The sequence below is a fragment of the Acinonyx jubatus genome, chromosome B4 (genome assembly GCF_027475565.1).
Source record: "Acinonyx jubatus isolate Ajub_Pintada_27869175 chromosome B4, VMU_Ajub_asm_v1.0, whole genome shotgun sequence".
Lineage (NCBI taxonomy): Eukaryota > Metazoa > Chordata > Mammalia > Carnivora > Felidae > Acinonyx > Acinonyx jubatus.
The window spans coordinates 89762269-89788114 of NC_069387.1; the positions used below are offsets into that span (position 1 = coordinate 89762269).

At 41.0% G+C, this 25846-nt stretch overlaps 1 protein-coding gene across 9 annotated transcripts in view; it reads right to left on the reverse strand.

Annotated features, from left to right (window-relative positions):
• The window catches only part of GRIP1 (glutamate receptor interacting protein 1), a 670689-nt gene that overhangs the window by 94729 nt on the left and 550114 nt on the right, over window positions 1-25846 (reverse strand). For all 9 annotated transcript variants that reach the window (XM_027071309.2, XM_027071305.2, XM_027071306.2 and 6 more), the window contains 2 exons: window positions 5649-5796; window positions 3602-3771 (listed from right to left, as the gene is read on the reverse strand). In XM_027071309.2, the coding sequence (XP_026927110.1) occupies window positions 3602-3771; window positions 5649-5796 (318 nt within the window). The remainder of the gene's footprint in view (window positions 1-3601; window positions 3772-5648; window positions 5797-25846) is intronic.

Genomic DNA, 25846 nt, shown 5'->3' on the forward strand with positions numbered 1-25846 from the left:
CTGCCTCAGGGCATTTGCCCTTGCCATTCTTTCTGCCTCGTGTATTCTTCTCCCAGTTGACTGCGTGGTTGCAGTCGGTTGACTCCTTCTTCTCCTTCGGGTCTCAGCTAAGGGGCCACCACCTCCTCAGTGTTGTTCTGACCACCCCCCAGCCCAGGCTGAATATGCCCGACTCCATGCTACCCCATTAGTATTTTATGTTCTTCATAGTACTTATTCACTTAGTCTGAAGTGGCTTTATTTATTTAACATATTTTAAATATTTGCCTCTCTATACTGAAATTCCACGAGGATGGGAATCTACTTTGTCTCCCTCACTAGATGTCTTGTAGCACCTAGAATAGTGCCTAGTCATAATGACTGATGAATCAATGAATGCATAAGTGAATAGGAATCAGCCAGAGTGTGCATGTCTACACTGCGGCAGCATTTTCCTCGTGATAAAGAGTGTTGCAGGGGAAGTTCATAATGGGTTATCTTTCCCCATCCTCATTCTCTTTTGGGGAGTGTAAGATGACTTTTTACCAAGATGCAATCATTGCTGGGTCTGGCTCATTGACCCCAACAGCCACTCCGATGTCCTTTTTACAAAGTACGGTCTGCGTTTCAAATGAGGGCAGGGTATAGTGAATGGACTTTAGAAATCCACACTCTCTGACCCAGTTCGTTAAGGACTTTGGACATTACCGGGCATATTTAAGGATGGTAGCACCCAGTTAAGTTTGGAAGTCTGATTCAAGAATCCCTGCCTTCAGCCCACCCGCACTACACTGCCTCCTGTGGGCGTTCCGAGATTTGATACAGATACATAAACGGCAAGTTAAAATAGAATACTTTTTACATCTTCCATGATGACATCACTGTTGAGGTCTTAAGAAGTCTTAAGGACTGTTGAGTCCTTAAGAAGGACGTGGAGGGTCCTTTGGTTTGTTCTCTCTTCTAACTGTACCCTCTTGCCCTGTCTGGGATGTCTGAGGGGCATAGGCAACAGCTGCTTTTGTGGTTGCTCCTGGAACTCAAAAATGGAAGGTCTTCCAGGCCTTGACTCTATTGAGCCTTGCGATTCTGCTCCCATTTTCTCTTTCAAAGTCTCATGAACTTCAATCATGATTATGTCTCCCAAATACCCTCAGTAGGAACAATGTCTAATCTTATTGAGAGCTCATTCTCGTAAGCACTTTTAACGCTATTTAAAAATTTTTTAAATATTTACTTTTGAAAGAGAAAGAGAGACAGAGCTTGAGTGGGGGAGGGGCAGAGAGAGAAGGAGACACAGAATCCGAAGCAGCCTCCAGGCTCTGAGCTGTCAGCACAGAGCCTGATGCGGGGCTTGAACCCACGGACCGTGAGATCATGACCTGAGCCGAAGTTGGACGCTTAACTGTCTGAACCACCCAGGTGCCCCATTAATGCTATTTACCAGCAAAAGGCACAGTTAATCTCTTTTTTTCCTAGCTGATGTGCCCGTTTATTTCTCTGAAAACACTATGGTGGATGCTTTCTTGTGAAACAAAATGTGGGAAATATATTTCCATCTACCATGGGATGAGACATAAGCGTTCAGGGATCAGGCTTCCTGAAAAGATGGCCAGAACTCTCTTGTGGAAAAAGGGAAAAACTATGTAAAACCACCCTACCACAGAAAAAAACATAAGTTTTTTATAAGAATTATAAACAACATAATTTGGGGGGGCATTCCCCCCTATTCTTAACTGTGATTTAATTATGTTTAGAAGCTAATACTTTTGCCTTCTTGGAAATGCAAGTCTGATTTTAATGTAAACTGTAGGGAGATGCCTGTAGGCTAGAGAAGAAAGATGATGAGCAACTTTCAGCCAAAGTAGATGATGGGGTCAGAAATGGAAGCTTGAATTATTTAAATCACCAGCCCCGACCCTGCACCCCTCTGAAAAGTCACAATGACAACAGGGCTTCCATATTAAAAAAAAAAATAATTTGTTCTTGGTCTTCATGCATTTTAGTATATACATTCATCCTCTCAAATTGTCTTGACAGGTAAAAATATTTAATATTTCACGAGTTGGAAACTATTTGGACTATTTATGATTTATATACAGGGCAAATAAAAAGGGGAAAATGAGGTTGCTGAAGATAATGACATTTTGCAAGGGTCTGCTCCATATTTCTGATTCACCGATAGCAGGATTTACCAAGCCAAATCTCATGCTGAGAAAGTGCTACACAGTGTATATCCTTATACCTCCTGTGCTCCAAATCCAGTGACGGCTTCAGATTAATTTAGAAGAAACTGAGTTTGAGAAATCTCTTCCCTCTGCCAGGGTGTCCCAAGGGGTCTCCTGACCGGAACGGTGTGCATTCCCATGACCTGTACCTCCTGGAGCCCCTTCCCACTTCTAGGCAAATGAGGCAGAATTTCTTTTCATAACCTGCCTATACTGCATCACTTCTCGGCTCCATTGTGTAAAATTAAAATCTGATAAAGGTAATGCTGTACTAGAGATTTTCATTAGCTCCAGGGCTGTCTAAGCTCCATTTAATTAAAAAAGGTTGCATCCAGCTGACTCATTCAGTATGAAAATTAACCGGTCCCTCTGTTTTTTCTTCAAACTGTGGAAAAGTGCGGTGTCTTTCAGAAGGTGGGAGACACATAATACAAATGATCTCTTCACAAACAAAATTTCAATTCCGGAGAAAATTGTTCTCTTTCTCTAAACATACAAAAAAAAAAGTGCTCTTCTCCATTAGGGCCCCCTGACAGCACTAGTGAAGCTTCAAGGAATCGATTTCAGGGAATAAAAAAGGGGGGCACTTGACTTAAGGGAAAGGAGAGAGGAGTTGGAACAAAGAACCCCCTTGAAGAGTCTTTCTTCAATGTGATTTTGGGCTCCAAGTCCTTTCTCTTGTACTGGGTTTTGTTTAAAGATGCTTAGGTGGATGGTGTACAAACACTTAGCAAATGTACCTGTGAGCTTCAGACAGTGAAAATGCAGGTCCCCTCAGCTGACACTTGTTACTGAATAAAAGCAGTCAAATATTCTGACATGCCCAGGAAAGATATTTCATCATAAAGGTCGTTCCTTTATGGAAGGGCTAAGGAAAAAGCTATTCTGGCAAACAGACAAACTGTAGAGAAAGTCAACCTTGCACACAACTGTTTTCTCCTCCCCAAATTTGAAGTGTCTGCCATTAATACCCATTTTATAATTATTTTTAAAAAGTGAGAATTTTATAATTTGCCTTCATCGTCCTTGAGGTAGAGTGGACATTCACTCTGCGTAACAGGAAGTCAAATTATTCCCCTTCTCTTCACAATCAATTTGCAACAAAGGCTTCTTCTTTTTCTTCTTCTTTTTTTTTTTTAATATCAAATAGTACAAGCCTGAAAATTCTATTTCAAACAATGTTTCTTTCCTCAATTTTGAGGTTTCAAATAAATTACATTTGGCTCAGGAACAAGGATCTGGGAGACGAAGGAAAGTAAACAAAAGATAACCCGCTGCTCTGAAAGAAATGATAAAGCCAGAATTAGCCTCTTGTGTCTTTCTGCTTCTAATTCTGGGAGAGAAGCAATAACTGTAAAAGCAAGATAAAGAGATTTATCCAGATGGATCCTTCTCACCATGCTCAGGTCCCTTCAGGGCCAGGCGGGTCTGATGATGGGGAAGAATCTCCAGCTTGACCTGGTCAGTGGTGTTGGCCAGGAACTGGGTGGCTTCTGCCAATGTACAGTACTCCATGCTGGTTCCGTCGATGGACAGGATGTGATCTCCCACGTGAAGGGCGCCACATCTACGGAAAGGAGAAATACTCAGTGCGATGAGTGCTCTCGTCTTTGGAATATGATGTTCATGTCCTTCGTAGTCTTAACATTTCACGCGGTTTGCATTTACTTAAAAAAGGAAAACTCTGAGTGTTATAGGAAACACCATCTGTCAAATGTGAAGCACCTTGCGTATGAAGAGGAATGTGGGAGATACAGAAAAACTCAAGGAAATGTTCTCTTGTGCCTCTTAAGAAATCGTATTATTTCAGGGTGGTGGTGCCAGAAGTTGAAGGGAAGTGTGTGGGAGGGAAGAGAAGAACAGGAACATTTTTCCCCTTGACTTTCTTCCGTGATTTTTCCTTGTTGGTTTGTATATCTATAAATATGAGCTGGTCAATGTTCAGGATGTCAAGATGTGACTCACATAACTGGAACAGGATCATTTACAACTAGTTTATGTGTGAATGGGAATAACTTGGGGAGATTCAGCTAATGCTTTTTTCAGAACTCTCTCACACAAGCTGCCAAATCACCAGTTCTTTACTACTGTATTATATTTTGTTATTTTCGAGTTAAACATCGATTAGTACAAAAGCTCTTGATGGCGATGGAAATTATGCAGGAGTCAAAAGAGCCATAAAGGAGGCCTGCGTGGTGAGTGAAGGGAAAGCGGGGGCTAGAGCTACACCTTGCTGAACTCAAGAGACTGGCTACTGCATGAGTTGAGAAAAGCAAACACAGCAGTCAGCATCCCGACGTACCAGTCAAGTGGACAGCTCCTTAAACTGGTTACCCCCTGCGGAACGGGAAAAAAAAAAAACAGAGGGAGAAAATTAAAGCATCCTGCACCATTGAACTGGAGAACACCCCTGGATCAATGGCCGTCACTGTTAAAGGGCTGAATGTAGGGTAAGACCACAGTGGAGCTGTAGACTGACCAAGACAGGGGTTGCTGCGGGTTACTGCGTCTGAGTTGGAGGTTTCCCAGGTAAGGCGAGGGCATATGAAAAAGAGGCTGGGAACCTGCAAGGGAGGCTGGGCCTTTTGGAGTACGTCTAGAGACTTCCACAGTGAAAACAGTCTACTTCTCAAGACAAAAAAGCATTTCAACTCATCCCTTCTGTCTAAAAATAAAAGTTCAAGTGGAAACACTTAAAGAGCTTCAGCTGTGAAGGTGGGGGGGGAGTTCCTATCAGGAGCTGTGAAATAACTTATTAGGGGGTGAGGTAGTCTTTCTTCCCCCCTTCTCACCTTGTAAGTCTAAAATATTAATTTGCAAAAAGAACTCAGGAAAAAGGGCTTTTGTTTTTATTGTGTCATAGGAATGAATGATGTTTTCAGGGGCCCTTGAAGATTGTGAAACCCTAAGATTAACATTCCGTGACAGCATAAGACTTCTCTTTAAAGACTGCATTATTTCAAAAATATTGTCTTACTTATTTAAGAAAAAAGGAATAAGATTTTATGGTGGCAAGATTTAACTGTTAACAGTTCACGAAAACCCATGACTTCTCTAAATGGAGCATACAAAAGATATACTTAGCTACCTTACAGCAAAACCAATCTATCACCCTAGAACATGGTAGGGAAACTTGTTCAGTTGCTTGACTTCCTTTTTTTCCTATTTCTAAAGGCCACACCAAACGTCTGGATGAGGCAGCATAACATCTGGGGTGGCTGACAGGTGGGTTGATTTTTAAGCCCTAGAACCGTAACTTGTTTTCTTGATGAAACTTGTATAGATGGGCAGAAGAGCTCTTTTTAAAATCAGATATGTACGTATGTGAAGGCATGTGTATATGTGTATGTATTACATGTGTGTATATGCGTGTGGAAATATATGTAGATATCTATTTTAACACTCATGCAGTTTTGAAACGTAGGCACTTTCTACAACACTCACCTGTCTGCAATACTTGCAGATTTGATTTTGTCTATGACAATGACCTGTTTGTTACAGCACATCGAGGTAGTCAGGGCAACCCCAAGGCTGGCACCAGGAGTTTTGGCAACTTCAACTAGCAGTGGCCCGGACGCTGTTGCCACAGAATCTATGGAAGAACAAATATCAGAAAACAAAACAAAACAAAACAAAACAAAACAAAACAAAACAAAACAAAACAGAAACCCAATAAGCAAACACAGACACATGAGAAATGTGGAGAGTGTTCAGTCTGATGTTGGTCTGGTAATGTTAGCCCTGAAACTTACATTTCCCTCCAGGTAACATGACCCCTGCCAGCGGTAACTTCTTAGGGCATGTTTTAGGACACATTTTAGGCATGTTCTATGCAGCTTGCGTATCTAGTAATATGTGCACAGATTTATCTCTTCAATTAAAATTTAAGCTTCACATCACTGGGGATAATGTTTTGTGTATCTTTATGCCCTCTTTATCACTTGGCACAGTGCCTGGCCAAACTAGGTTTCTCAGTAACAGTTTTAAAAATTAATTAATTCAAACATCTCAGCATCTACTGTGGATGGATGGATGGATGGATGGATGGGAGAGAAGGATGAAGAGATGATGTCTCTAAATAGCCAAATACTGGGGATGCATACCCTAAGTTGAATTTGTAAATCTTTTGGATCTTTCTTTATCCCGGACCTGATCTAGGGTCACCTCACCCTCAGGAGTGACTTTACACCGCACATGCTTTACTTTTGGCTTGGAACACTCTTTATTCCTTCAACTCCTACTTGGGGACTCCGTGTAAACATCAATTCTTCTGAGAAGCCTCTCCTGACTCACGATTTGGGAGATCACTTTCTCACGTGCTCCTATAGCCTGCTAGATGCCTTCAGTTGTGGCACACGCCTCACTGTTTCATAGTGGCCAGTGTGGATTACATGCTTCTGTCCTTTGCCAGACTGCAAGCTTGCTGGGAAGGCAGAGATGACATCTTATTGATCGCACCCTCCTCAGTGCCTGGCATAATGACCGGCACATAGGAGGTGTGCAATAAATAGTTGTCAGGCCTCGTTACCCCTGTTTTAGTTGTCCTTCCTTCACTAGGGGAGACGATTCTGCTTGCTTCTCAACTCTGATAGTCAAAGTTCTGTGGCTAAGGCAAACGCACATAATCTGGTGCCTCAAGCTTCACCCCCTGAGGTCTGCTGTCCTCCCTTTCCTTGAGCATGCTCCCTAGCAAGGTTGACCCTCATGTGGGCTCTGGTCCAGCAGGGCCTTTTCTCCCATTATCTTTATAGAACTCCAGAAGGACTTAATTAATTAATTAGGGATCGTTTGGCATATTACATTAGTTTCAGGTGAACAGTGTAAGGATTTGATATTCGTATACACAGTGAAATGATCACCCCAAGAATAGAAGGAATAATTTTAGAAGGACTAATTTTCAAAATCACTTCCCACAGACTCGGCTGGATTTTAATAGATAGCTTTGGGAGGTGACGATCACAGATATTCTTCCACTTTTTTTTCCATGTCGAATAAATTTCCCAGGCTTAACAAATGAAAGTAATAAATTTTCTCTGTTACTTACAACTTAATCTCTTACGAATGACAGAAGCTGAGAGTTGTTCCTTGGTATCCCACACTCCCTTCTTTCTTCAGTAATAAGCTTTCCAAGTTTTAGCTGAGCAAATGTCCTGCCCAGCTAAGGACATTTCCTGGCCTCCTTTGCTGGGAGGTGCAGCCATGTGACCTCATACCAGCCAATGGGAAGTGAGCCCTTCTGAATGTGCTCTTCAAAATGATGGTTGTGCTTTCCTGTAGCTCATTTCCTCCTTGTTGCTGTTGCGGTGTGGGCCCAGAACTGGTGACCCATCTTCAACCATGTAGACAAGAGCAGGAAGCCACACAGGAAGCTTAGGTTTCTGAAACCCTATATCCAGAGATTGGAGATCTCCTGATAAATAACCTTCTATCATATTGAAGCTAATATTTTAAGTTTGGGTCTTTGTTAAAAGCTAAATCTGGATCCTGATAGGGCTTTTCACTGGAGTCTATCCCTCCAATGTACCTTTCTTGAATTCTAAGGGGCAGCTATTTCTAACTAGGTATTTGCAGGTGTAAATTTTTAACAAAACCATAATCAACCATTATCTAGTACACGCTATGTATGCATTTTTCTTAAAACATTACATCACGATTAAGGATCAGAGTTTTTAAAGAGATTATCAGCCTATGTTGTGGAACATGTTACCAAGAAACAGAAAAATATTAGCAAACTTGCAGGGAATTGATTACTCACAAAAAGCTTTTAACTTTTTGTTCTTTAAGGATCTAATTAGTCTTTCAGAACATTTTGAGAGGAAGGCAAAGGTGCTATGTCAGGTTGTAGTGTCTTAGAAGAATGGAACAATTAGGAGAAATTGTTGGTAGGAAAGGAGGCAAACCGAAATTCACAAGCGAAGTGCTACACAGTAAATGCATACGAGTAGCTGACAAAAAAGGTTTAAGGAGGTAATGGGAGACCTTTGCTCCTTTTAGCTTCGTAAGTGCCTGTCAGTGTCCTGCTGTCACTGAATAATGGATCTTTCCATTTGGAGAGGGGTTTTGGTATTAGACTGATGAGAATGGAGTGAGTCTAGAACAAGTATCAGGTTCCCTTAGACTCTGAAGTAGATGATGTGCACACAATTAAAGTGATTTATGGGGGGGTGGAGGAAAGAAGCATAGAAAACGGGAACCAGATCTTCTGCCGCCATTAATCTAGAAGAGAAGAGAGATCAGACCCACAGCTGCTCTGGTGCCCCTCTGTGAATGGGAACTAGAATAACAAGTTCTCTCTAAGTAGTACTTTCCCCAGTAAGGCTTCAAAGGAACAAGTGCAGCATTTCCTTTTGGGAGAGCCTAATGTGCAACTAATGAGTTTCTTTTAAACTTTACAAAGCTTCAGAATTCTGAGAAGAGACATTTAAAGTCATGGTTAAGGGAAGAAACAGTGTACTTCTAAGCTGGGCTCAGGGCTGGAGGCTCGGAGGGTGATGCCTGGCTATGCTACCAACTTACCATGTGGCTGAAGCCATCGTCTCCTTTTCACCTCATTTTCTTCTTTTGAAAAATTAGAGGACTTCAAAAAAAGCTCTCTAACCCTGATAATCTGTGACTCTACAGAGAGATAGCAATGTCAGGTAAGGAAGAGCCTCGTGGAAATCAGAAAACTAGAGAAGGTTAATAAACTTTACAAAGACATGCAATAGCTAAATTTAAATTCCAATTTCCTACTAATGAGTAGAAGAGGTGACCTGCTGGATATAAAGTGACTGTATACAGCTGGTGTTTACCAAGATGATATGCAAGACATCAGACTGTTAAATATTTTGATAACAACAGTAACATCCTTTAAAGACTGAGTTTGAGGGATGGTCTCCCACCCTTGTACTCTCATTATATAATATAAAGATTTCACATTAAGGGGTTTCCAGGGCACAAGTTTAAGTTTCTAGCAGGACTGTGTCACAATGAGGTCCTAACTTACCCAGAGAAAATAAAGATGGCACAGGAAGGAAGGTGTTTATCTCATGTAAAGACGATCCGGAATTGTTGACAACAGTTTATTGAATATGAGCTCAGCCTTCTATTCTTTCTCCTTAGGAGCCCAGTTTCACTTGACCACGATCACTCTTAAATCTATGTGTCCAGCACATACCCTTCCTCTGAGCTTCCACTGCCACCCCCCCCCCCACCTCGAACAATTCTTGGATGTTTCATGAGCACAACAAACACAATGCGTGTAAAACTGATAGCGAGCCCACCACACTCCATTGATTCCCATCCATGTTTCTTTCTCCCAGTGAATGACGCCTATTATATTCCATCATGCAAACCAGAAACCTAGGAGTCATTCAACTCCGTCGTCTCCCGCATCCTCCCAAATGCCTCTTGTTCCTAAGTAGCTCTCAACTTCACCATTTCTTTCCATCCCCACAATCACTCTTTCAGTCCAAGTTACCATCATCTGATACCCCTTTATCCTCATATGGCCTCCACCTTCCAGTGATTTAAAAAAAAAAAACATAGATCTCATCATGTGAACACCATGCATAAATCCTTTCAATGACTGTTCTCGTGGGGTAAAACATTTTAACACGGTCTACAAGGACCTACACCTGGCTCCTGCTCACTTCAACAGCTTTATTTCCATCATTCTGCTCTTGTTCTCTCTGCTCTACCCCCTACTTCTCCTTCAATTTTTTAAAAATGCCTTGCGCCTTCCTGCCTCTGGTCCCTTATATATATGGTTCTGTCTACCTGGAATGTTCCAAACCGCCCCCCCCCACCCCCCGCCCAGTTTCTCCTTCACCTACTTCACCACTGCCTTGCTAAATGTAACTTCCTCAGGGATTCCTGCCCTGATCTGAAAACCATGTCAACCTGCCTGTGAAATGTGTTCATAGAACCCTGCTTTTTTCCTTTACAGGACTTCTAATAAATGTAATTCCACAATTAGTTGTTTAATTTGCTGTTTATCCAATTGTTCTTTGTTTTTTAAAGTTTATTTATTTATTTTGAGAGAGAGAGAGAGAGAGCGAGCAGAGGTGGGCCAGAGAGAGAGGGAGAGAGAGAGAATCCCAAATAGGCTCCATGCTGTCAGCACAGAGTCCAATGCGGGGCTCAATCTCACAAACCATGAGATCATGACCTGAGCCGAAATCAAGAGTCAGACGCTCAACCCACTGAGCCACCCAGGCGCCCCTAATAGTTCTTCAATTAAAAGTGTAAGCTCCGTGCAGCTCTTCATGACTGTGAATGCCCTCCTCATGACTGTGACTCCACAGTCTACAATATTGATGTACACAGTAGGTGCTCAGTGATATTGGCGGAACGAGAGAAAGCATACACACCTATCATTTTGTTCAAGGTGTTATGCTAACTATATTGATGATACAGAAATTTAAATCATATTTTTTTGTTTGAAGTAGTTCTTAGTGTAGCTGGGATCATGTTCACCCTATGCTTAAATCCTTTCAATGGCTCTTCTTGGAACAGGCTGCATATGCATGACATAGGTAATGTTGATGATGAGGAAGATTTTTCTCTTGTCTAAATTCTAAGCCTGCTATAATGAATTCCATCTAATGCCTCACAATATCAGACTGAGAAGTGTTTGAGTTTATCTAAGAATGAAAGAATTAGGGAACAATGCATTGGCAGAAAGGGAACCCACCTTCTTTCAGATGGGACTTGAGCTCATTGATCATTCCAGCTCCGTAAGTGGGTATTAGAGCGACTGAAAATGGTCAAGTAAAGAAACCACCTCCAGGATTATGAGCTCTTAAAACAGACTGTTACCATTTAGGGATTGACACAAAGGTCCTGCGCCTTAAAACCATGAAGAGATATGAATGCTTTGGGTGTCTTTGAGAAGAATTCTCTGGCCCTAGGAAAATCTGCCAGACCAGCTTCTCTGCAGAGGACTCTGAGCGTATCATGTTGACCTATAGCTAAACAGAACCACAGAGTAGATTATGCTTGTTTGAGTCAGGGTCCTTGCAAGAAACAGATGACACACTCAAATCAGGATAATTTGATGAAAGTTTAATAAAAGAAATATTTAGAAAGCTGTGGGCAACTTAGAGGGAAACCACCAGGATGATGTAATACTGTGGGGCCAGAACCAAAGAGCATTTTGCTACACTGTCCTGAAGAAGCAAAGGCTAGAATTCTTAGTGAAATGCGGATTCAGAAAGGTCTGTGTGGAAAGGGCTACCTGACAGGAGCTGGGACCTTGAGTCAAAGGACATAGCCATCCCCAGTGAATCCATAGGGAGGAAGCTCGGGAATAACACCCTCCATCACTGTTTTCCCTCCCTCTCATCTTCTGCCATGATTCCCTATTAGCTAAACCCAATGGAGCCAGGGGACATGAGAGCCCATTATGTGGGCCATATAGGTCACAGCACACAGTGGCATGGAGAGGGGTGGCGAGTGGCTCTAGAGGTAAAAAGGAGGATATCCTTGTTTGTATATATCTCCATGCAATTTCTTTCCACAAAGTCTGGAGGCTGCTTGCTTTAAATGAAATATGTGATATAAAGAAAGACTCAGGAAGAAGAAAAAGAGCCTACAAGTGCCTTGCCCACAGGGGTTAACAGAAATGGTCTGAATGAATTGCAAAAATGACTCTGAACTATAGGTAAATTCAAGGAAACAGAAAGTAGATTGGTGGTTGCCAGGGTGTGGAGGCAGAGGGGAATAGGAAGTGACTGTTTAAGTTTTGCAACTACACAGAGCTGATGGTCTACACTTTATTTTTTTTAAGTTTATTTATTTTGAGAGATAGAGCGTGAGTGGGGGAGGGGCACAGGGAGAGAGAGAGAGAGGGAGAAGAGAGAGAATAACAAGCAGGCTTCTTGCTGTCAGTGCAGTGTCCGATGTGGTGCTGGAGCCCACAAACCGTGAGATCATGACCTGAGCTGAAATCAAAAGCTGGACACTTAACTGACTGAGCCACCTAGCGACTTTTGCTTCAGTGAAAAAAAAAAATATTACTCTGAGATTCCTGGAAATTGGGACAATAAAGGAAACATGGTCAATTATGCAGTTATCACCATTGGAAAGGGGGAAGTCTTCTAGTCCTTGCAGTGGAAATAAAGGTTCTTCTAGCAGGAAGCTTTAAAAGATCTCTCTCCCATGGGGTTTTATAATCTATATCTATATGCAGATCTATCTATCTATAGATAGATATAGATCTATCTATCTGTCTATCTATCGTGCTGATATAATGGGAGTATCCTCAATACCTTTTTAAAAATGTTTATTTATTTTGAGAGACAGAGAGAGAGTGTGAGCGGGCTTGGGGAAGAGGCCGCCATGGGGCTCAACCCCATGAACATGAGATCATGACATGAGCTGAAATCAAGAGTTAGGTGCTTAACTGAACCACCTAGGTGCCCCTCAACACATTTTTATAATAGGACACAGAGGTAGTGTCCAATGGCTGTTCCTTCATCAACGTTGAGGAATAAAATTAAAAAGCAAATCAATGATAGTGTCTCTATAATGGAATAAGCTAATGTGGTAGTCAACTTGATCTAAAGGCAGATCCTAGCTTAGACAGATGGGATGTCTCTCTGGGGATCTTTCCTAGATATCAGTCTTCTCCCTCACTTGGGTTTCCAACAGAAGTTGGCTATTAGATGATTCAAGATGGTTCTCTGCAAGAAGACCTTAGTATGTTGGCATTTTATATAAGTGACTGAGACCAGATCCATTTGCTTTGGACATCGGATAAATCAGTTACAGGATTAATGTACTATCAGGAGATGAGAAGCCTAGCCAGATTCTTGCCAGGTTAGAAGATCACCTACCTCACTTCCCACAGAACTGAACTTTCTAAATCTGCAGGGTAAGTCACCATTCTTGCAACAAAATGAACTTTAAAAATACATTTATTGAGTGCTAACTATATGCCAGGAACATCAGAAGGTACTGAGGACTCAAATATGATAGTGTACTGTCCCTTCCTTCTAGTAACCCCTAGGGATCCCTTGCCAAGAAGATGGGGGTATAGGATAGGAAAACTAGTGGATTCCACAATGGAAAATGATTCTGCTGAACCTCAAGACGTTTCTAGTTGTTTTTTTTTTTTTAACTGCAGGCCGTATAATGCTGGCAATTTCCCCCTCTAATGAAATCTTTAATATGGTAGAGTCAATGTCCTTATAAAAAATAATGAGCTGTCAAACAGGATGTGATTTCCAGGTTTCTAGGAAAATCACTCAAGTTTGTCATTTGATCCACAGGTGACCAAAGTTCCCTGTCCATAAGGACTGTCTGTCTGTGTTTTAGGTAACATAGAATTTGATCTGAATGTTTCTCTGCTGCCTTTATTTTAATGGGCTCTAAGAAAACAACAAAACTATTTTAGCAAGTAAGCTCTCCAGCATTACCCAGGTGGCAGTTACTTTCCGCATCACAGAAGGGGATCTACAAATGCTAACGTTTAATTGATCATTAGCCTTTTCTGGCAATTGCTTTCCATAATAAATGTTTCCCCACAACAACATCAAGAAGCTCATACTGCCTTGTGGTATTAAGCCTATTTCCCTAGTTGCCACCTCATTCCATTTACAGAGGGCCTTATGAAAAGTAGGAGTCCAAAAGCCCTGGCTTTATTCCAAGCTGTCTAATAAGATGCATAGCAAAAGTAAAAGCAAGCAGACGGGGTGGATGAATGAGGCACCCTTATTTAAGAAAGTGCGAGAGGGAAAAATGGAGTGTGTCAAAATGAGAAAAATAAACCGAAGAAAAATCAGGAAGAAGTAATCAAGAGCCCATCCCCTGACAGCAGATTAGTCTGTCCCGCCTAAGTGAAGCATGGTTGAGAAAAATGGATCATGCAGATATAAATTATTCATGGCTAAAGACGTCTCAGTCATTAAGATATTTACACTATGGCTGAAGCCCTTGCACGCTGTGTTGATTTATGGCCTACATAATTACATAAGATACGCTGATGACTGTTTGCATGGGAAACACTCCGGATTTTTTATTTTGTTAATCAGTTTTCCCACTCTGAGCTCTGCATTTCAATCAGAGCACAAGACTTGATTAGAACCTCCCCGGGTGGCAGAAAGACTACACGGTATTATTAGCTCTGCCTGCCTTACATTCATTCAGATAAAAAGTACCTTTGGGGTGCTTTTCAATGTACCCATTAGTTAAAAGTATTTTTATTAGTGATAGCCTATTCAAATCATGCTACTAATAATTTCAATCTCTTTCAGATGAGCTAAACTCTAATACATTTTTTTTTAACTTTCAACAAAAATTGCCAATTTATTTTTGCTTCTTAAAATACACTGCTTGGGAAATATTCCCAGTACAACAAAGCATACCTTCCATGTTCAAATGAACTGTATCTTAAGCCCTGTTTTTCTTAGGGAGTTAAAGGAGACAATTTGCATAGTTACTGCCTTGTAAGAAGAGTCCAAAGTCAGTGAAACTCAGTAGTATGTCCCATGTCCCTTAGGTTTGGCTAAAGCATGGTTGATGACTGACTTTTGTTCTCTACAGCAGCTCTGGTAATTTTACTAACTTTGGAATATCTTGGCCCCCTCCCCGTATTTTACATGACTGCTACTGTTATTTTTTGTACCTTGCTTATTGGGTTATGGTGCTTTTTAAACTTTTTATTGAAGTATAATAAACATATAGAGAAATGCATAAATCATGAGTTAGCAGCTTAATATATTTTCATAAACTGAACACATCTGTGTATCCATACCCAGACCCAGAAACAGAACGGTACCAGCATTAAAGAATGCTCCTGCTTTTATATTCCTTTAAATCACGCCCTTGTCCCACAGGTCACCACTATCTTGGCTTCTACCAGCATAGGTTGGCATTGCTTATTTTTGGACTTTTAAGAAAATACACCCATGTTTTACTCTTCTGATTCTGGCTTTTCTGCTCGATAATACGTTAGATTCATGCACATTTTGGGGAGTAACTTTAGGTCATTCATTCTCCTTGCTATATACTATTCCATTGGGTGAATATGCCATAATTGATCCATGCTACTATTTAGGTATTTTCCAGTTTTTGGCTATTACAAATATTGCTGCTATGAGCATTCTAGTATGTCGTTTGGTGAACACAGGAATGCATGTCTGTGGGAGTCATAACTAGGACTGACCTGTTGGGCTGTGGGGTGTGTTCAACCAGAGGAGTTGTGTACATTTATCTTGTCGCCTGCAGGGAATGAGAGTTCCAGTGGTTCCACATGCTTGTCACCTCTTGCTGTGGTCAGTCTCTTCCACTTATGCCATTCAGGTAGGTGTCCAGTGGTATTATGCTGGGGTTTCCCTTCGCATTCACCTGATGACTAAGGTGTTGAGCAATCTTTCCCGGGTAATGGGCCACTTGGTATCTGTTTTTCATAAAGTGTCTGCCCAAGTCTTGCCTCCCAACTTTCCATTACGTTGTCTGGCTTATTGATTTGTGGGAATTTAAAAATAACATACGCTGATAGGAGTCCTGTATTGGATGTATGGTTTGCAAATACGATTTTCACCTCTCTGGTTTACCATTTCAGATGCTTAATGGTGTCTTTTAATGAAGAGAAGTTCTTATTCTTTTTTTCTTCTATGGTACTTTATTGTTCTCTTTAAGAAATCTCTGCTTACTGGGGTGCCTGGGTGGTTCAGTTGGTTAAGTGCCCGACTTTGGCTCAGGTCATGATCTCACGGTTCGTGGGTTTGAGCCCAGAGTCAGGCTCTGTGCTGACAGCTCAGAGCCTGGAGCCTGCTTCAGATGCTGTGTCTCCCTTTCTCTCTGCCCCTCCCCCGCTCCTGTTCTGTCTCTCAAAAACGAATAAATGTTAAAACTTAAAAAAAAATCTCTGCTTACAGGCTTTATTATTTAATTTTCACATTTAGATAGATAATCCATCTGCATTGATTTCTATGCATGGCGCAGGGCAGGGTCATGATGTATATTTTTCCACGTGGATATAAGTGACCCATCATCATAACTGGAAAAAAACCATTCTTTCCTCACTGCATTGCAATGTCACCTGTATCATAAAAGAGAGACTATATATGTATAGGTCTGTTTCTGGACACTGTTTTCTGTCGCATTGGTCAATTTGTTCTGATGCCAGTACCATACTGTCTTAATCACTTTGGCTTTTTAACAGATCTTGACATATGGTAATACAAGTTCTCTGAGTTTGCTGTACCTCTTCCAGGCTGCCTTGGCTTTTCTTGGCCTTTTGTAGAGTGATGTTTCACTGTGGAGCTAGTTCAGGGGAAACCAGAACCCAGTAACTAAACAAATGAAGGAGTTTAGGCCCCTGGCTAAGGGAAAAACAATACATAAAATAATCATGTTAGGATTTACATGGCTGGGCTCAGTATTAAATTTTATAGACTGACAGTACTTATATATGTTTAAGCATGTTTTGTAGGATACTAATAAAAGTCTTCCAACTTTAATTACTCTGGCTCTAATCTTGTCCCATGTAGATAAGTAATAAAGAGTTATTAAACTTTTAAAAGAGAGGATGAGAAAAGTCAGGTCCCAAAATTTCTTAAAGGAATTTATGAGTTCAGACATAGTGACTTGGGGCACACATTGTAGACAATGCCATGTCTCTTTACTGCACAAGCTCCAGAAGCTTCCATTCCCACCGTCAGTACTAATGTGATGACTTTTTAAAAAAGGGCATAATTCTGTCTACTAGGAGCAAGCTTTCAGGAAACTCAAAAAATTTATGTCCTATTTGCTTTAAAAAGTGTGAACGGCCAAATGAATCAGGGCTTTAAGTGACCAATTGTCAATGGGAAAGTAGAAATATTTGCCACAAAGCGAAAAACCCTTTGCCCCGACCGTTACAAAGATTTGGCATTTATACATGGCTATTGTGTAATCATCATATTCCTTATCATCATTTTCCAGAAACTCTGATTCCTCCTCAGTCTAAAAATAGTCACTTTCAGGTTTTCTGAGCTGGATAAGTGATCCAAAAAAAAGAAAAAAAAAAAAGGATGAATTTCCATCAGATTCTGCTGAGGCAGAGAAACTACTTAAGTAGGAATAAGTGTCTGCCAGCCTGAGAAAGAATTCCTACTACTCAGGATTCTTAACCTCCAAAGACTACGAGGAACACTCAGTCAAGAAGGGTGAATGGCTCAATAGCAAGATACAGACAGACTCTCTCTGGCATCCTGTGCTAGATTTGGTTTTATATATACAGTTTTAAAAAAAGTATCCTTTTCACCAGGAACCGGATCTGAAATAAGACAAGTGAATCCCAACCACACAGACATCCTAAAAGCCGATTTACTTGCAAATTGCCAAAAATATACTTAGAGATATTTAAAGCGTCTATATTTCTGGCTGACCTTGGGTTTTTACAGGAGGTAAAGACAGTATTTAAAGAAAGCCATACTGGGCAAATGTACAGATCTAAAGATATGGCTAGAAAAAAGAAGGAAAAACAACTTGACCACCATGCGTTAAAACCACAATGCCTATGTTTTCACTCATATGGGGAACTTGATAAACTTAACAGAAGACCATGGGAGAAGGGAAGGGGAAAAAATAGAACAGAGAGGGAGGCAAACCCGTAAGAGACCCTGTAATACAGAGAACAAACTGAGGGTTGATGGGGGAGTGGGGGGAGGGGAAAATGGGTGATGGGCATTGAGGAGGGCGCTTGTTGGGATGAGCACTGGGTGTTGTATATAAGGAATGTATCATGGGAATCTACGCCTGAAACCAAGAGCACACTGTATACACTGCATGTTAGCTAATTTGACAATAAATTATATTTTAAAAACAGGTAAAAATAGAACTACCATATGAAAACAAAAACAAAAACAAAAACAAAAAACCACAATGCCTCATCAATGAAGAAGGAAAGGAAGTTGACCAGGGCATCAACAATGCAAAGGCACTAAGAGGCCTCCCAGCTTGGGCCAATGGTGACCATTAGATAGGAATGATAAGCACAGAGTCTAGTGTTTTGAATCTGGTAAGTCCCCAATAAATACTTATTCATTAATGATAAATAAACAAAAATCCTAATTAGAAAAGTTTGAGATAGCTGGAAAAGACAGAAAATAAGTTGGATGTCAGATCTAAAAAAGTTTAGGCAGGGTGGGGTGATGGATGAATATTATTTAGTAGGGTTATTATATTATTATTTAATAATGATTATGATTTAATAGGGTAAATGATGATATGCCTTCCATTTTTACTGTGAGTTGTAGTTTACAAAGTGCTTTCATATATATCATCATGTTCTTTTTGTCACAACCCTCTGGGATGGGATGGACATTTTCAATGTTCTCCAGGTAATCCCATTGTGCATTGAAGGTGAAGGACTCTTGGTTTCGGCTGTGGAGTTGGTTGGCAGGAAGGTGTTTGCTATCAGAGGTGTTCAAATAGAGCTTGGTAGGGAAGGTCTTGAAGGGATTCCGGCATTGGAGAGTACTCTGAGCAGATGATGCTGAGATTTAACCGTGGTGTCTTAATTTAGAGAATACCATCCCCAGGGAGCCTTATATCCCTTCAGAAGTATGTTTTGAACGTCATGTTTTCACTTACACAGTTAGATGGCTCCTCTGGAGGCATCTGTTTCTTGACCAGAGAGGGCATTCGAAAGTGACATATAGCCTTCTACGTCACTCTGATATACTACTCTTAGGAGAAAGTGGGGGTATCTGCCTGGCTCAGTCAGAGGAGTGTGTGACTTTTGATCTCAGGGTAATGAGTTCAAGCCCCGTGTCGGATGTAGAGATTACTTAAAATAAATAAACCTTACAAAATAAAGAAGAAATTGGAACCACTCCTGAAATACATCAAAAGATGAAAGTAGAAAACTTCCCTAAACCCGTACACACAGCAGAAAGAAGAGCCAAGTAGTTCTGTGGGGAACTTGAGAATCTATGGAGTCCAAGTACATTTTGCACATGATTATAGAATTAAAGAAGGCGAGAGCCTTTGCCAAAGGGTAAGAGCTAGCAAACTGTTCCATTTTAAATCCTTCATTATGGAACCCTGACTTAGATGATGGCGCTATAATATCACTCATGATCTCTTCACTAGGTTAGGAAGTGAACACAGACCCTACTTTGGGACTATACTTGTGTTCCTTTTCCTGAACTATCTATTTCTTTCTTGTCTTTGGAGACCAGCTAGTTCCTAACACTTCTGTTTCTTATGGAAATGTGAGCTGTAGATGCAGTGCTCAGGAATCTGTGAAGATGTCTCTGGGCACACATGACATATTAAGAGACCAAAGAAAAAACAGGTAAAAGGGTTCCTGGATTCTGATGCCTCACTCCCTTAGTCTGAGTAGCTTTACCATAATTCATATCAATAAAAATGCCTGAATGATTAAACACTAGTAGATAATTAATTCCCTGTCTCACTTTCTTCCTGTTATTCAGAACTCTCTTAGGTGCTTGATGTTAAATATTTGATGTTCTGGGATTTTCTCGATTTTTTTTCTCAGTAATGCACCCAGGCCTAAAATGATTATATTTCAAATCATAAGATTTCACTTTTATTTTTAAACATTCTCTGTAAGACATTTAGTTTTGAAAGAATACGAACTGAGTCTTACATTTCAATTTCAGAATTTTAGGTTTAGAATATACAAAGACATATTTCATTATTTTTTCTGTTGCTTTCAAAGCTCTCATCCATACTTAAAATATATGTTTCTTTTTTTTTAATATTTACTGTTGCAGACATTGCTATAATGACTGTCAATCTTCTGTGGGCACATAATCAGATCTGTGAAGTCAATCAGGTTTAATCCCAGGTTTACCACAATATTATCTGTGTGATCTTGGGCAGTTAATGTAGTGATGTCTCTTGAAGACAATTCATTTATGAAAAATAAGGATAACATGTTCTTTTTGTCACAACCCTCTGGGATGGGATGGACATTTTCAATGTTCTCCAGGTAATCCCATTGTGCATTGAAGGTGAAGGACTCTTCATATCATAACAGGATTGTTATGATAATTAGAATTGATAAAACAGGTAAAGTACTTTGCATATTGCTTGGCAGAAATGAACCACGCAAATTGTTAGTTCTCTCCTTCTCTACTTCCTGGGATAAACCCAGGACATGCTGATTTCATCTGTGCTGCTTAATTAACTTCCTAGCTGATGTGAAGGATTATTTTCTTTACCTAGCCACAGAAAGATAAAAACTCTTAAGTCAAAAAATTAAGTTATTATGTATGTGTCCCCAGAACTGTGAGTGTTTGCCTAATGTAAGATGCAGTGACGTTGTCATTAAGACAAAGTTTTAACAGAAAGAGAAACGAGGGGCAGGATGGAAGAGGTGGATAGTATTCTAGTATATCATTAGGTAGATTTCCTTTCTTTTTAAAAAAATTTTTAACATTTATTTGTTTTTGAGACACAGAGAGAGTGCGAGTAGGGGAGGGGCAGAGAGAGAGGGAGACACAGAATCTGAAGCAGCCTCCCGGCTCCGCACTGATAGGCTGATAGCAATGAGCCCGATGTGGGGCTCGAACCCACGAATCATGAGATCATGGCCTGAGCTGAAGTCAGACGCTTAACTGACTGAGCCACCCAGACACCCCTCATTAGTTACATTTCCATGTACCTTTCCACTTACTTAGCTTTAAGTGCTGTAAATGATTTCAATATTACTCTGTCTGCAATTTCAGATGATCTACCCCGCTATGAATTTAGTTTTATAATCTATAACTAATGAATCCTTATCTCGGACAATGCACTCAAGAAACACCTACACATGGAGCCTCTGAACTGTACAATTATGAAAATTAAGTTAATTTTCATTTTTTCCACAGATGGGATATTTCATAAATCTGCCAAATAGCATCTTCAGCTCGACTGACCAGGCTAAAACCTACCTTATGCCCCCAAATGCCCTTCTGAGTGGAAGAATTCTGCTAGTAAGGCTGCCAAACTTCTATTGCAATTCTGTTTGTATAGGAAGGCTCCAGTGAAGCAGATTCTGCACGGTAAATGTACCACTCAGCACAAAACTATCTTTTTTCTAAGTTTATTTTTATTTATTTGGGGGGGGTGGGGGAGGGGCAGAGAGAGAGAGGGAGACAGAATCCCAAGCGGGCTCTGAGCTGTCAACGTAGAGCCTGACGCGGGGCTCGAACTCACTCAGGAACCATGAGCTCATGGGTGAGCCAAAACCAAGAGTGGGATGCTTAACCAACTGAGCCACCTAGGTGCCCCTCCACAAAATTATCTTTTAAAGAACTCAGCAGAGGCATTCAAATTATAGAAGTCATCTCTGAGAAGTAAGAGGTCCCAGAGTAGCCCAAAGCATGTCTTCAGCGTGAGACATCGCAGATAGAGTCTGTAGCAAAATTTCAAAGAGGTGCTATGAAGCAGGCAACCAACATTATGAATGGAAGTGCTTAGGGCAAACGCCAGTGAGATTTTACATGTGTGCTGCTAAAATACTGCTTGAATATTTCACCCAGTTCTTGTGAATTAATGACAACCATTCCTCCCTCCCCTCGGGAGGAGAGAGAGAGTATGTGTGTAGCTTAGTAGTTGCTTTTTTTTTTTAACCTTTTGATAGCCACAAACTTAAATATGCCAGGATGAAAGTCTCTAATGAACCCAACATGTCGGGTCTCAAAATCTAGCTTGTTCAAGTATATGATGTTTATCTGGAATCACACTTAGGAGTGTCGAAGAGAATTTTCTCTTTTACCAGTAACCATAATGTTGGTGAAAGGTATGGAATACACCAGAGGTTGGACAACGAGTATGGATGATACAATAGACTTACATTCCCATTAATAGCAACCGTTATAATTAAGGAGAGACCGAGGATCCTCAAATGACCTCAAATGCAGAATACCAAGTTTTCAACCAGCTAAGACACCATAGCAGGTCAACTCTCAGAAGCTGTGGCATTAGGAACTTTGATCATGAAGACTCATATTTGCTACTCTGTTCAAACAAGGGTCTTCTGAAATTGGAGGGCTGGTCACAGGGTGATAAATGGTCACTTTGTACTCTGATCCCAGTACTTCTCAATCTTCAAAGAACTGGGGAGAAATAATTTGTTGTTTGTACACCAGTACATCTAATTCGAGGAGGGTCTGGTATAGTCCCTAACAGAGAGTACTGTTAGATTCTGGCACTATGGTGTTCTGGAATCACTGAAAATAGCTAATGAAAATTTGGGCAAGAAATCAACTGTGGGCATGGGCTATGAGTCACCCCAAATCCTGCCAAGTGGCTCTCCAGGATTTAGGCACCCTGACGCTTTTGTCTGTTACCTGGAGGAAATGCTTCTTTAAGGGAAGGGAAGGAAAGGGAGGATGGTGGTGAGGGAAGGGGAGGGCAGGGGGGTGAAGGGGAGGGGGAAAATGAGGGGGACAAAAGGGGAAGGGGAGGAGATGAGAGGGAAGAGAAGAACGAATAAGAATATCAGAATAGGAATATGAATTGGTTACTTAGGACTTTATTGCATCTTTTCCTACCACCTTTGGAGTTCATCAGAAATGAGTAAACATTTATTCTCAATTTAGTGAAACACAGTAGAGGTACTGTCCTTAAGCTGTTTGCATTTCAGTCATCCAACAAATATTTAATGTGTACTTTTTTTGTGCTTCACACATACATTGGTAAAAAATATATACTGTTCCTGTCCCAGCCCTGTTGGTGCTTACAGCATTGTGGAGACAGCAGGTTGGCTCACCAACAAATTAGCATTATAGTGGTGATAATTATCATGAACCCTTCGGTCAGGGTTCCCTGGGTAAGTAAAATGGGGAGACCTAATTTAAACAAGGTGTCAGGAAAGTTCTCTCTGAAGAAGTGACACTGAGGCTGAGACATTAAAGGACATGTACCAAATAGCTGGGTAAAGAATGGGTTTGTTCATGTGCAAGGGCTGGAGAATCACTTCTGAAGCAGTGGGAACAGAACTTGCAAAGTCTCTGAGGATGGGAGACTGGTATGGGGGGAGGGGCAAACAAACAAAAAAAAAAAGCCCAGGGTTTCAAAGAGAAGAGAGCTTCTGGGAGACCATGGAAAGTGGAGATGGGGGAAGGCTCTGGAACAGAGCATGCAGGGATTCATAGGCACGGCACAGAACTGAACTTGATTGGAATTTAGTGGGGCAACATTGAGGAAGGATGATGCGATGCCATGGGTTCCTCTCTGGGGCTTCTGTGGGAGCACAGATTTGAATGGGAGTGGGGGGTGAAGAGAAGACGGGCAAGCCGGGAGGTGACTGGGAGAGAGAGGGCTGCATCTGTGAGTGAGAGGCAAGGACAGGTGCATGGAAGGCTAACGTGGACCGAGCCGGTGACCGCAGGAAGTGGCAGCTTAGTGTAAGCAGGGTGAGGGAAGACGAAGGATGACCCAGAGCTCTGGTTTGAGAACTGCTCAGAGGGAGGCATCACCACCTGAGATGGGGAAGATGGGAGAACAGACCAAGGGGAAGGTTCAAGTTCAGTTCTCAACATTTAGCTTTAGGAAGTATCCTATAAATGTTGCATTAAGACTGCTCCAGTGGTTAAATTGCTGGAAGCAAAGGTTCTGGAATCAGATATAACAGTTTGAATTCTGGCTCTGTTATATTCTACCCAGGCAAGTTGTTTTATTTTCTCTGTTTCCTGAAATGGGAATACACACACACCTACCTCTGAAGGTAAGATCACAGGGAGATAATGTTTATAAAATGCCTTTGCACAGAATAGACTTTGTAAATGGCAGTTACTACTACTATAGTTTGCTAATAGCAACATATTATGTTAGCAAAAAGGCTGAATTTTCACTTTGACATTTATAAACTGTGTCATCAAGGCAAATAACGTACCTTAGATTTCTAATTTTCAGAACAGTCAAAATCCTCCCTTTCCTACCTCATTAGGTATATAAAAACAATAATGATAACTCCAACATCATTGATTTAGCCTTGAGCCCAGTGTTGCCATTGATAGATGGAACAGAGTTGCCACTGGTGAGGAACCTGGCATGAAGGATCTTTTTTTTCTACCACAGGGAAGAGAAGATTAGGAATATTCAGTGGGTGGCTCCAGGAACTCTGTAAAAAATGGCACCGTGAAGAGAGCAGTGATTTGGGGGAAGACCTTATTTAAGGTCTGTCTCACATGTGTTCCCTGAGAAGGAACAGAAAGTTGCCCAAGATATGCAAATATGAACTACAAAGTTCTCACCGAATATTCTAGAAATGTAACCTTCAACAGTAAACATTACCTGTGTGATGGTCATGAAGCGTATGTTTTGATCTGTTCACTTAAAGTGCAAATGCATTCACCAGCTTAATGTGAACTGACCTGTTGTTGTAGAAATCATGTAGATCCTTGTACTATGGATCAGAAAGTGTCAGCCTCCCAGGGTCCACATAATTCTTTCAGGCTCTCTCAAAACACAAGAGGAAGTGTGGTCTATAGAGGTAATGTACGGATAAGGCAGGATAGTGATTGTGAAGTGTCCCGTAGACTAAAAGTGTTCTAAATACATGAGAAGTTATTTTGAGTATTATTAAATTTAGGGTAAAGACAGGCTTATTTTGAATTAATCCTTGCTTATTTGTTCATTCATTTGCCCAGTCAACCAAGAGATAGTATCTTCCAGGTATAGGGCACAGCAGAGGATACATATGGGTATGAAATAGCGCCTGTCCTCGGGGAGTTTCTAATCTCATAGAGGAGCATGGTCACACACAGAGAAAACCACACTACTATACTCGGGGGTAAAGACTATAAAGAGGTGTCTAAAAAAGCCGCCACAGGAGTTAAGACGACAGAGGGATTGCTACCAGTTGGATTTGCTAGGTCTAACTTCAAGAAATAGAAGTCAAGTTGACAGGCTGTAATACGAGAGTGAGAAAACTCACATAGCAACAATAATAATAAGGACAATAATAAAAGCAGATTTTTAAGTTTCTATGTGTGCCAGGAATATGCCAAGTGCTTTAAATGTATTGACAACTTTAACCACCACGAACCATAGGCAGGAGCTGCTGTGATGAATTCCCATTTTACAGTTGGGGAAACTGAGACTTAGAAAGGTCACATACCTAGTAAGTTGCAGAGCCAGGAATCCAACCTGGGTCCTGTTAATCACTAAGTCACTATGCTGTACAGGTAGGATGAAAGCCATGAGGAAACACACAAACATGGTAAACCTCATTCACAAATCATTAGATGTCCAGTGTGGCTGAATGAAGCCCAGGGTTTTCCAGGGATATAACAAAAAACAAACCTAGAAAGGTAGGTTAGGAAAAGCTTGGGTACAGACTGAGTGTCAGACTAAAGACTTTGGACTTGATTTTATAGCTAACGGGTGGGCAGAGGTCCAAATAAAGACGGTGGTAGTTGTCGGAATAGATGACAACATTGTGAGAGAGTATGTTCAGAGACAGAAAAAGTAAAGAAGTCGAGGGAAGAATTACGGAATGGCTCTTTGCATTTTACTTGTTTTAAAATAAAATAATTCTGCAGGAGGTGGTGTGGTCCGTTTAGCAGTCATTTGCTGTTTCTTGTGAACGACTCCATTAAATGCTACAGGGATTCTGAGCGAGATTAATGCCGTGTAGTACTGCCCTCATAGAGATCGGGCGAAAACCTGCTGGCTTTTCCATTTCTTATTTTACTCTCAATACAATACCT